We start from the raw sequence: 12,745 nt of genomic DNA, 5'->3' as shown, positions 1-12,745 counted from the left end.
TACCCTAGCTGCACTGATGAGGCCTGGAAGGCCGAAACGGATCCGTCTGCAGATATTGGGATTCCCTCCAGAGGATGCTTAGTTTATTTTGTCATTCTGATCGGATTTTCTCTACTGTTCCGTTTTAATTTTAAATTGTTTTGCATTATGTGGCCGTTTGCTGTTTAATGGGTTCTTCCCATTTGCCTTTTAAAATTTATATATATATATAATATTATTTATATATATACGTATATACAGACATAATATATGTACACGTATATATATGTATATACGTATATATACATATATATATATACGTATATATATATAGGCCTACATATATATATATATATATATATATATATATACGTATATATAAAATCAAACGAGTAGGTGGCTACAAGGAACAATAAAGGGCGTGAACTGAATCAGATCTAAAACAAAAGCCATCAAAATGAGTCATACAGATAGGAAGCCTATTCTGTATAATACGGATGGAATTTAAAAAGGCAAATGGGAAAAACCCATAAAACAGCAAACGGCCACATAATGCAAAACTATTTAAAATTAAAACGGAACAGTAGAGAAAATCCGATCAGAATGACAAAATAAACTAAGCATCCACTGGAAGGAATTTCAATATCTGCAGACGGATCCGTTTCGGCCTTCCAGGCCTCATCAGTGCAGCTAGGGTATATACATAATATATACATATATATACATAAATCAAGGTAGCCGTTAACACTGTTAAATCATATATAAATCATCAAAGAAAGGTAAATACAGTGTTCGAATAAAGGACTTAATGAATACATCGTGTAGCATAGCTCTCAACGAATGTATAGTCCTGTAAATAAATGAATAAAGAAATTGTGTAATAAAATGCCTCTGGCGAGACTCGAACCTGCGACCTCTCCCTGTCAAGGCGAGTGTCATAACCACTAGACCACGGAGGCTTCATGGTTGAACAGATTCAAATACCACTAGATACACTCTATTAACCTAACGCTGACCGTTTATCGATGAAAGTTTGTTTTTCAATTATCTCAATTGCTTTAACAACAGTATAATTGTTTTTTAAAAACTGTGTCATCAGCTAGCCGACATATTTTTATGTCATTATCATTTCTTATATGTGTATCCAAAATTTCTACCACTAATGTAAATAGCTGAACTGATATTGGACAACCACTCTCTAAATTGAAGTACAGTATTCTGAAAAATATCCTTTGTTTATAATGCAACTCTTCACACCTGAATATGATAGTTTAATCCATTTATAAATTCATCACCAAAATTGAATTTCTGTAATACTTTATACAAGAAATCTCTGAACAGAATCAAAAGCTTTTTCAAAGTCTACACAAATGAGTGCCCCCATTGATTTTTTTTTTCGTTTTCAGCAAAGGTAATAAAATCCTCAATGAGCCTTATGTTTTCTCCAATACATCTTTTATGAAGCAATCTTGTAGTCATATTTAGGAGACAAATTTTTCTCCCTTTTTTTTTTTACAAATAATAATAATCCCAATTTTTTGGGATTCAGACAGCTCTCCATTGCAAGAACTTTCACGATAAAATTCTACCGGTATGGCATCAGGCTCTGGAGATTTAATTTAATTTTGAATAGTATATTTTAGCATTTATCATTTAACTGGCCATCACGCGTCTCACTTTTTTTTTTTGCGAGCTGCTTATTTATTTGCTTTAAATAATTCTTTATTGCTTTACTTTCAATTTTTTTTTTGAAACAATTTAAAAAAAATAAAAGTTAATCTACTTTTTGAGCACATCTGATGCTTATTATAGTCCCATCTTTCTTTTAAATTATATTTATTTCCTTTTTAATAGCTCTGGACTTTTCTAATCCAAGAAAATACTTAGTATTTTTCTCTCCCTGTTCAGACCATTTTCTCTTGATCTAATTTGGGCCCCTTTTATTTGTGTAATACATATCTATATTTCCTGTTATTTCATTAATAATTTTATGTTCTTCCGTCTTATCGTTACTGTCGAATATTTTTTTGCTTATTTCTCTGATCTCGTTTTCCATTTCTTTAATTTTATTATTATTTTGCTTGGCTTTTTTTTCCCATACTTTATAGAGAATTATGTTATTGATATTTAGATTCTCTTCCGAGATTATTTCAAAAAGAATGGTATACATTGCCATCCCAAATCATTTTTAATTGTTTTAATTTATCTTTTGTTAAGTGGGTTTCCTGCATAAGTATAATACAGCATCACCTTTTTGCTGGTCACACCATATAAAAATTTTCCTTTGTTTAAGGCTGTCTCGTAATCCTCTTACAATAATAGATGTGATTCTGGAAGTCTAAAAAGCTTCTTGCTGCTCGGATGGTGAACTGAAATACATTCAAGATTAAAAACATGATTCACATTAGTGAAACGTGTGCCAGTGTATGTACTGCCAAGGTTTATCCCATAAATGTAACAAATAATGTGAATACCAAGGTAGCTAGATTTCTTTTATTTTGTAAAATGTTAATGATCGTTTGACAGTTGGTACGTTCCATTATAATGACAATACATGTACTGGCATTATATTGCTGCCACAATACTAGGATAACGAGACTTTAAATTACACATACAAAACTTACCTACTGCACTGAATTGTGCATAAATTTGTTTATGTACTTATTACAGTATTATTATTACCACTACTACTGACACTAAATCAATAACGTTTGAAATGGCTAAAAATAAAAAACAATGTCAATAATGACCCTGAAAAGGCTTAATCAACTATGTAACAACATGAATGTATTGTCGGATACTCAACTTCGATGAGGTGTCTTGTACCATTTTAATTTCATGCATTTTAATGTAAATACTGTACAGTACAAGTAGTCTTAACTCTTAGAATAAAGCCCGCTTTTATCACTTAAACGGTCTTACTAAGTCTTTGCTTAGACTGCTTTGATTATTGAAACGCAAAACAAGCACTCCTTGGTAACATAAAATTGAGGGCGCAGTTACACATACGTCACGCTTGCTGTACATGTACATGCATCAAAACATAAATAAACGTTGACGGTTTTTACAGATGCTTAGAAGCTTGCGGAATATTTGTTTGATTCTTGGCCTTTTACGATCTAGGTCTAGTACTTGTAAACCTATGACGAAAATGATTTAAGACGTTATCAATCCTCCTCCGAGTAGGCTTTAAAATTTAAGACGGCCAACTGGTTAGACCACGGTGTAGAAATGGTGAAGTAGTGAAGTCACGATTATAGCCAGCTAAATGTTAGCACCGTCTCAAGACAGCTTATAGCAATCCGCCCCTGGTATTATATTTTAACTACAGTATTATAAAATAGATAAAAAATATAACTGAAACTTCCAACACAAAATACAGTATCCAAATTAGGTGCTGTGTTTGTTTTAATATATAAAAATTTGGTTAGAAGTAACATTATGATTTGATTACAACGAAACATACTCTTGCTTAACAAAATTGTTTAAAGAACATCACATTCTGTCAGTCTTACAATCAGTTATACAAATAAAAAAGGATCTTCATGTGATTTCCAGCAGGCAATGAACATCTACATATGAAATAAAACATTGAATCACTAACGGCTGTAGCTATTTATACATTGCACCATCTTATTAACTTAACAGTGCACAATACAGCCTAGAACAATTAAAAACACCTCAATTGACTGTGCATGTCACCCACAGAAATTCAGTAAACAATTGGCTTAGAAACCATAGCTGCCACCCATCATGTTATTTCCACCACCTATGCCACTGCCTCCAGAGCTGTAGAAACTGTTAGATCCCATACCGCCTGAATTGCCTGTAAAACAAACACACAAGACTAGCGTTTGGCTTCGTAGATCTGCAACAATCTATCTTAAGAATCTTCTAAATATCAGGTCATTCGCAAATTCAACCATTGGAAAAACAGCTTTAAGCTTCATCCACATCAAATTTTTCTTTTATAAAAAAAAGCTGTTATATGACCATAATAGTCATGATGTGCCTGCCTATATATGGTCATGATATGTTGTCATTGTGACCATATTTAGGTGTCACATATAACATTTGTGTCTATGTGGTTTGAATAGAGGGCCAGATTAGATCACCTTGGAAACCACTGTCATTGTCATAACCTGATGAATAACCACCTCCAGATGGTGCATCCATCATGCTGCTACTATTTCCATAACCTCCACCACCACCACTACTTCCGAAGTCATCTGAAAAACCCCTACTGCTGCTGTTTTCTCCGTTAGAAAACTCACGACCTGAAATAAACAAGAAAAATGATTTTCTATTTGAGGGGAAATCAGATATTCAGGCTCAAGTATCTAAAAATGGAATTGTATTTTCTGAAATAACCAAGAACAAAGGTTATATATCAATATCAAAATACAAGAAATGTTCCTTAAACTGGTGAAATTATTATTCAAAATATTTAAGGTGATTTCTATTTATTTCACTTACTGTAGCTTCCCCCACTGCTGCCGCCGAATCCTTTACCACCACCTCCTCCACCACCACTTTCACCACCTTCACTAGAGTTGAGGAACAGTTCAATGTAGCGCGGTCCAAGGTACTGTTTGTCTTTCGCCATAGCTCGCTGAGCATCAGCGTGGGTTGCAAAGTCAACGTGTGCTTCGCCCGACGGTCGGCCATATTTCTCTGTGATGGTTACCCTGACTGGTGTGGCAATGCCTCTGAAAAACTAGCACATAGACATACATAAACAATTGACAATAAAGTCTGTTAGAAACTGAAAAAAAAAATTAGAATATTTTAGTTGTTGACATACCTCAGTAATATCTTTCTCCTTGGCTTCAAATGGCAAACCTCTCAGACGTACAGAATGATCAGTCGAACTCTCATAACTTTGTCTGTCACCTCCACCAAAACGTCCACCACCACCACCACCTCCATAGCCTGCAAGTGAAGACATTTTATAAGAAGTTGTATTGAGTACACTCTTTTAATAGAGCTTATGCACAGTACCAGAAGATGAACAATTGCTTGCAAGTTACTCTTTGACTATTAATTACCTCCTCCTCCCCATCCTCCACCACCACCTCTTCTACCTCTTCCACCTCCGCCTCCACCGTAACCGCCGCCATAACCATCATAATAGTCGTCATCATATCCACCTCCAAATCCTTGAATAAAACAAAATAGAAGTAGATAATCATAATAAAAATAATAAATGGGCATTTTTAAAGCGCTCTATACAATAAAGTCTCAGTGCTATCATATTTTTTACATACACACACAAAAAAAATGTTTTCATAGAAATACCAGATTACAAATATATTTGAGGAACTTACGATCCATGTTTCCACCTCCTCCTCTGTACCGTCTCTCAAAACCTGAGCGTTGGCCACCACCACCACCATAGCCTCTCATACCCCCTCCACCACCCATACCCATTCCACCACCACCATACCGGTTGTAAGGGGTGGGTCTCATGCTCATGAGAGGCCTTGGCTTGGGCATTGTTGAACGACGCACCTCATCTAAGTTGCTACGGAAGATCTCAATGTACCTGATGCAAACGAACCAAAATTCAACGAATTAAAACCATGCTCATTAAGGTTTCTCGTCTAATGATGTTAACAAAAAATAAAATGAAATTATAAAAATTATATTAATTACACTAATAAAGTATTAAAATGAAACTAATTTACCTAAACATGAAAATTATATACTTTTAGTTTAAGTTTTATACTATACTTATAAAAAAAAATTTGAGCAAAAATGGTATGTAGCTAGCATTGTTTAACAGTTATTTTTAATTTAGCAGTAAAAGCAACATTCTGATAACAAGCGATACAATCCCAGGTAGAACATGTAACAAATTCCAGCCACCTTGCAACTTTTACATTATAAATATTTGAGGTTGTTATTGTCTCTCTTGTTCTCACCATGTTTTTCAAGAACTAAACATTAATTGGCAAAATGCAATAAATTTAATAGATATTAATATATCAAATATGAAAATGATCTCCCTTTCAATCCAATTTTTAGCAGCATATTTCTAAAAGGTGTACCGAAAAAAAAGTCATAGAATATACTGTAGGGATTTATATCTTAGAAGCGAAGATTGCATTCAATGTGTGTAGTATTATAATATAAATCAAAATCTAAGAAATCCTAATATAAAAATAAGACTAAAACAAGGTAGAAATGAGTGTCAGAAGCTGTGTTCATACTATTTAGTTTTATGGGACAAATTCACAAGACTTGTATGTTATGACAACATCATGACAATACTTGGTAAAAATCATGCAATTTGTCACTTAAAACCTATTTGCATGGACAAAACTTATCAGGTGAAGCTAACGGCCCCATTGGTGGTAAATCCCTGATACCATGGTATATAACTAAAGATTTAGAATGCTTTAGATTGTTTTATATTTTGTAGACTTAATTATTATCAGTGTTGTATATTTTGCATATTTTGAAAAATCAAAACACCAAATAAAAATTAAATACCCTTACCTGGGTCAAGGGGTGTAGTGTAAATAATGAAATCTAATAAAATTAGCTTTTAGCTTCTTTTTTTTAACCAAAAAATGATTATAATTTTGAACAATTTTGAAATGTAATGAAATATTTCATTAGCAAGGTGCCAGTGTAAAGTGAAAAATCAAATGACATTGTTTCTAAAGGCAATGATTAATACTATGTAAAAGTTAAAATTTTATGCCTACTAAGAGTTCAAACCTGGACCACAGTTATATGTGTATTATACACAATCAAATTATTCTTTGCCAACTGAATAACAATTACAAGTAATTTAGAAAAACATAAACCTGGGCTATTAAAAAAAATAAATCATTACAGAGTTCACTTTAGTAAATAAATTAACTGGTCCAAGTTTGATTCACTATTATAGGCAGATTTAAATATCCCTAATTGTATTAGTTCAGAAAGGGTCACACAACAAACCCATGATGTAAATCAAGGAAAGAGAAAGATTGAAAAATCAACGGCCCAAGAGTCTGGCGCCCTCAGGCTCCCAGGAGCATGATACCCCCTGGTTCCCAGGTGACCATGTGCCTCTTTTCCAGCCTCCTTGGCGTCCCACCTGTGCCCAATTTTTTCCTTGTTTTTCTTTAGTGCCTCTTCAGCAATCTCCTTCGAAGAGAATTGCACATAAGCCTCCCCCGTACTCCGCCCCTCGTAGTCCGTCGGCAGTGATATCCCATTCGCCAGGATCTCCAACCCTTGAGGGCCAACCCAAGAAACGAAAGAGGAATCAGTCATCGGTTACCATGGCAACAAACACATCATGTACCCATAAATATTCAAGAAAATCATCAAACATTGAAATAGTTATTATCGGTTGCCTAAAATCAAAATACAAAAAACATGAAGCAATGTTTTCTACAAATGTTAAAATATTATTTTCATTGCATCATTAAAATGCATAATTAATGTAGTTAACAAAAGTTATAATTTTATCATAGTTTACACAAACATAGGCATAAATTACATATGAAAATTGTCATCTTTAATTATATCATTTGCAAGTCACTATTCTCGCCCATAAGGCTGCAAAGCGACATCAACTTGACTGGTCATCAAACAATGTGAATTTAAAATCAGCTAAGGAAATTATATTTTTAATACAATACTGTCAGTAATCGTCCAATGTAAGAACCTGTCGAGTCTTAAAAACTTACTAGTATTTCTCATTATGTCTTCCTCATGGAAAATAGTCCAAAGCATAGTCAATGCTGTATACAATAATGAAGCTGATTAAAGTCATTTAGACATTATCAAAGTTAATTAGCAAATACTGTAGATTTGGCACTAACCATTGAAGAACTGTGCTATCTCTTCCTTTGAACATCCAAACGGTAGGCCTCTTAGTCTGACACAACCATCATTATCTTTTAAGGAGTGCAGACCACTTCGTTTGGTAACCCAATCCATCTCGCTCTTCTTTGATCGGAAAACTTCAGGTAAAAAAAAAGTCTTCATTGATTAAATTTAATCATTTTATTCTACTGATACATAATATATAATACTGCATTATTCTTTTAGTTTTGAATGCAAGTACAGAACCATAAAAACCAGAAAACGTAGATATAAGGTCCAATCGCTATTAAAAAAGGTACTTAAAAATGGATTAAAGTTATCTTTCTGGTTGCTTACTCCACTTGTGTGCACAACATTATATTAGTCCAGAGATATATGCACAGGGCTCGATTTGACTCTTTTTGGCAACTACGTAGCCCAGTGGGCTAATTGACTAGGGGATTTAGTAGCCCACAGAATATTTTACTAGCACAGAGACAGGGAACAATTTTGTTTTAATATATTGATTAATGACAATTAAATTTGAAAATTGATTAGGCCTAGCATTTTATAATTTGTGTACAGTAGCAATCTTTCATGGATGTTAATAATGTTCAATTAAAAAACTAATACAGAAAAGGACTCAAAAGGCATGAACTGACCATAGGTAATATGTTGATTTTTTAACGTACTAAAAAATCGCTGTGCTGTAAAATCAACTCTGGGATATGTAAATCTGTACTCTAATATTTAACAATGCAACTGTTTGGGTCTCAAGTCACTCACCCTAGAAATCTAAACTAGCCTACAACTACTAGGCCTAGGTGATGAGGCTTACTACAGGGCCTACAGTAGGCTAGCCTACCTGCATAGCATTAAAGATAACCAGTATTTAATTATTGAATATAGAAGTTGAATATAAAAATTATCATGATGACAAAACAATATGAATGCAAGGTAGTAGTATAAATGCCTACCAGATTGAACAGTCTATCTTCTGTTATGATAACCATGCCTAAACTGTAGCCTGTGTTTAGTGAATGACTTGCGGATCATTTTAATAATTCAACACTCACCGCATGGCAATAGCTTAAAGCTAGCTACAGTGTACTGTCTGGGATTCGGTACTTCATGCAGGGATCATCTCCCAAAATGTTTTTTAAAGAAAATGTTTTTCTTTCTTAATTAATTTTTCACTAGACAACCAGGCAAACATGAAGAGGTAAATAGGCTAGCCCAGAGCAGTTTTTACTAGACACCAGGATAGTACTAAAACAAGCTTTATATTTATTTTCCACCAATCAGAATGCTCTACTTTATCTTCATTGAACAAATAATATGTTATGGTACTGTATAGTACTTAACAATGCCTTAGGTTATTATTGTTATTAAATATTATTATTCATCTTTCACCATATTATATTAGTAATACCAGCCTTCGAATATACTATCAAACCAACCTTCAATGTATCGCTTTCCCATTGAGTTGTTGTGTTTTTTCAGCGCGTGTTCAACATCTGGACTACCCTCAAACTCTACAAAACATTCACCACTAAATCGGCCTTCTGGGGTAAAAGTGTACTTAACGCCGTCCTTGCCTCCTACTATTGAACATCCTGCAACAAAGCATTAATTTCATAGAAATAATAAATAACCTAATAATAAATATTGATAAAAAATACACTTGTTTGTAGCCTCATGGTCTTGTCAATGAATATACTGTGGCATCAATGCACTTTTAATTGAATTTTTAAAAATTACATGTTTAATGTAAATCTTGCCATTAGCCTTAGTAATTTCCAAAATAACCATCAGTAAAATTTATAAAATGAAGTTAATTCTAGAGGCGAGGTATGTGAAATACCCTAATGATGGGGAAGGAGTAGGGTAGGCTTACAGTACAGTACTTTACTTCATTAATAGGCAGAGTTTAAACATCTCGCCCTGGGCCAAAGGGGTGTTGAAATTTTCCGTAGCATTCTAGTCAAAACGGCAATAAGTCGAAACGGTAATGACCAAACGGCAAAAAACCAAAACGTAGACACTTTTTGACTAGAACGGCAATGAACCAAAACAGCAAGACCAAAATAGCAAATAGCATTTAGTCAAAATGGCAATTAACTAAAATTATTGAGTAATAATAATAATAACATTAACAATTTAACATACAAAGTCAATAATAAAAAGATTAGCGAAAAATTATAAAGACAGTAAACATTCAAATAAGTAAAACTTTAAAATACAGACAAAAGGAGACTAAACAATTTATGTCATAAATGTAAAAAAGCAAAAAATAAACCATAATAAACATGAAACGATTAAATACGGTAAAAATGAGGCTCAATTGTCATAGAAGTTAAAAAACAGTTTCCAAAATTATTCAGAAAAACAATTTCAAAACGATTGAGAAATTGATAAATTGTTGGCCCACGCCCGGTGAGGTGCCTGAGTCGCTCGTCTTGGCATCATTGATTTTGCTCCTTTGCCGTTTTGGTCTATGCCTGTTGCCGTTTTGGCACTTAGGCCAAATAAAAAAATATACTTGTTAAGCGTCACCGCCCGCCCCTGATTTTCCTGCCGCCCTCTTTTTTTTTTTCATCAACTAAAAAATGTAGATAATTGACAGAAAATGACTGTTTTTATTCATCTTCAGTGCAGGAAACAAGCTGAGAGGTGCGCCACCAACATCAACACATGTACTGTCACAGACATCGGTAGTAGTATGTAGGCCTACCTAGGCCTAGTACATGTTTAATTTGGTTGTGATTTTTTTAGATAATAAACAATTTTTTGAAAATGATAATACTCTACATTGAGACAAATAAGGTTTGTGTTACGATCTAGACAGCTACGTAGCTTCAATTGGCCGATGTTTCAGGCCTAGGTTGGCTAGTAACTAGGCCTAGCTACAGTACCAAATGACTAGGCCTAGGCTAGGCGGCTAGCCCTGCCTGGCCCTCCCCCCCCCTAGTCGAGAAAGTTAAGACAATTCACACACACAATCGTACATAGACTAGGCCTTTCCAAAAATAAATATTGTACAAACATATCTGTTATGTACCTTGGTTTGACGACGTGGGTAAAAATTAGTTTCTGTTATGGCCAGTTTCAGTCAAAGTTTTTGGCTTGCCACCCATTCATACAGTTATTGAAGCTAAGAAATCCTAGGCATAGGCTGGCAAAAAATTGCAATTCTTTGCTATGACAATTTATAGGCTGCATATATAAATGATCCTAAATGTGTTTCTCAATGTTTAAAAAAGATGTACCGACTGAAAAGCCGAAAACCGTGCAGAGATATAAATCATGGAGCAAAAAAAAAAAAAAAAAACCGCCCCTGAAAATTTTTGAGGGGGTGACGCTTAACAAGTATTTTTCTTTTATTTGGCCTTATCATTGCCAATTTGGTTCATTGCTATTTTGGTTGTCATTGCCGTTTTGGTTTATTGCCGTTTTGACCTGCTAATGGATAAACACACACCATGGATATTCTTCCGGCATGACATACTGCATTAGATAGACTGAAGTTTATTGTTAGACAAAACATTTTTTAATCCTTTATTCGCGTACTTATTTATTTAAAGACCATCAGAGGTTGGCGAAATAAAAATAAAATTTTGTTTTCTTATTTAGAATAGATTTGCCAAAAACATCCAGACGGAGGAGAAAATAAAAATAAAATTTTATTGGTGAATGTAAAATGGGATGGTTATAATATGCTTCAATTAGGAAGAAATATACATCTTTCGGAGCAATATTCACAGCCTGAGTCACAGCCAAAATAAATCTCAGAAATAATGAAAGATCAAATTGAAAATTAATACATGAAACGTACCTTCAAAGAAATTTAAAACATCATCAATTGTGGAAGCCCATGGGAGTCCACGGGCACGTATAACAAAGCCTTCTGATTCGCCCATGTCGGGATGATGCTCGCTGTCTCCTTGATATTCTGCCATCAAAATGTCATTTAAATTCTCGTTTACTATTTTTTTGTAAGGGAGATAATGACATGAATGTTACTACAGTAAACTGTCGTGTTAAATCTAAACTGCCTATTAGTATTATTAATTAACAGAGAGTGAAGGTTTCTGTATTCTTTTGCATGATTCATTGGGTTTTTTTTTAGAACAGTTTGTATCAGTGAAAGCTATTTTACGTCCATTTGATTTTGATCGTTTTTTATAAAGCTAATCAATATTTAATTGTGTAGACACAGCCTAAACAGTACGTCTTATCATGTGTATAAAATGTGTGTAAAATTAGTGTTTATAATATATCTGCTTGCTTAATCTATGCCTATATTCCTGTCTCTTATACACATCTAGATGTGTATAAGAGACAGCATTAAATGGTTTGAACGAGCAAAACTCAAAAAGTCCCTTACTGATTACTTAAAATATAAAGGTGAACCAAAATTAGAAAAATATCTATTAGATAAAACCAATTTTAAGGGAGCTAATCTCAAATTTAAAATTCGTACGAATTGCTTAGACTTGGAAGGCCGTAAAGAATCATGGAATACACATAATACAGGTCTTTGCCGAATATGTGAAGGAAACCAAAAAGAAACAATAGATCACTTTCTTTTTGAATGCCCTAAGTTAAAACAAAAGAGAGATTTAATATTCTCTGAATTGGAAGAAGAGCTACGTAATAATAATTTATACATTCATTGGATCAATTTTATTAATGGCTCTAAAGATTTTAAGCATCACATGTTTTTAGATGATCTCTCCAATATAAATGAAAAACTTTCAACCATATTTGATAAATATTGTAAAAAATATATTCAAATAGCATGGAATTTGAGACTCAATATATATAAAATTGTTACCTAAGGAAGTTCAAATTACCTAAATACCACCTCTATTCAATATCATTTTTTTTTTTTTTTTTTTTTTTTTTTTTTTTTTTTTTTTTTTTTTTTTTTTTTTTTTTTTTTTTTTTTTTTTTTTTT

General features: G+C 33.4%; 1 protein-coding gene across 1 annotated transcript in view; it reads right to left on the bottom strand.

Annotated features, from left to right (window-relative positions):
- Positions 1-2,458: 2,458 nt before the first annotated feature.
- The window catches only part of LOC117121283 (heterogeneous nuclear ribonucleoprotein H2-like), a 10,790-nt gene continuing 503 nt past the window's right edge, over positions 2,459-12,745 (bottom strand). Inside the window, exons 2-11 of the mRNA XM_033266418.1 lie at positions 11,621-11,770; positions 9,246-9,401; positions 7,803-7,943; positions 7,070-7,208; positions 5,307-5,524; positions 5,028-5,138; positions 4,784-4,911; positions 4,456-4,696; positions 4,095-4,256; positions 2,459-3,805 (exon numbers count right to left, since the gene is read on the bottom strand). Coding sequence (XP_033122309.1) covers positions 3,708-3,805; positions 4,095-4,256; positions 4,456-4,696; positions 4,784-4,911; positions 5,028-5,138; positions 5,307-5,524; positions 7,070-7,208; positions 7,803-7,943; positions 9,246-9,401; positions 11,621-11,744 — 1,518 coding nt within the window. The 5' untranslated portion in view covers positions 11,745-11,770 and the 3' untranslated portion in view covers positions 2,459-3,707. The remainder of the gene's footprint in view (positions 3,806-4,094; positions 4,257-4,455; positions 4,697-4,783; positions 4,912-5,027; positions 5,139-5,306; positions 5,525-7,069; positions 7,209-7,802; positions 7,944-9,245; positions 9,402-11,620; positions 11,771-12,745) is intronic.

The sequence above is a fragment of the Anneissia japonica genome, unplaced genomic scaffold (assembly GCF_011630105.1).
Source record: "Anneissia japonica isolate Jap-2015-1 unplaced genomic scaffold, ASM1163010v1 scaffold131_len961581_cov171, whole genome shotgun sequence".
Classification (NCBI taxonomy): domain Eukaryota; kingdom Metazoa; phylum Echinodermata; class Crinoidea; order Comatulida; family Comatulidae; genus Anneissia; species Anneissia japonica.
The sequence above is the reverse complement of the archived record's forward strand: the minus strand, read 5'-3'. Positions and strand labels throughout refer to the sequence as shown.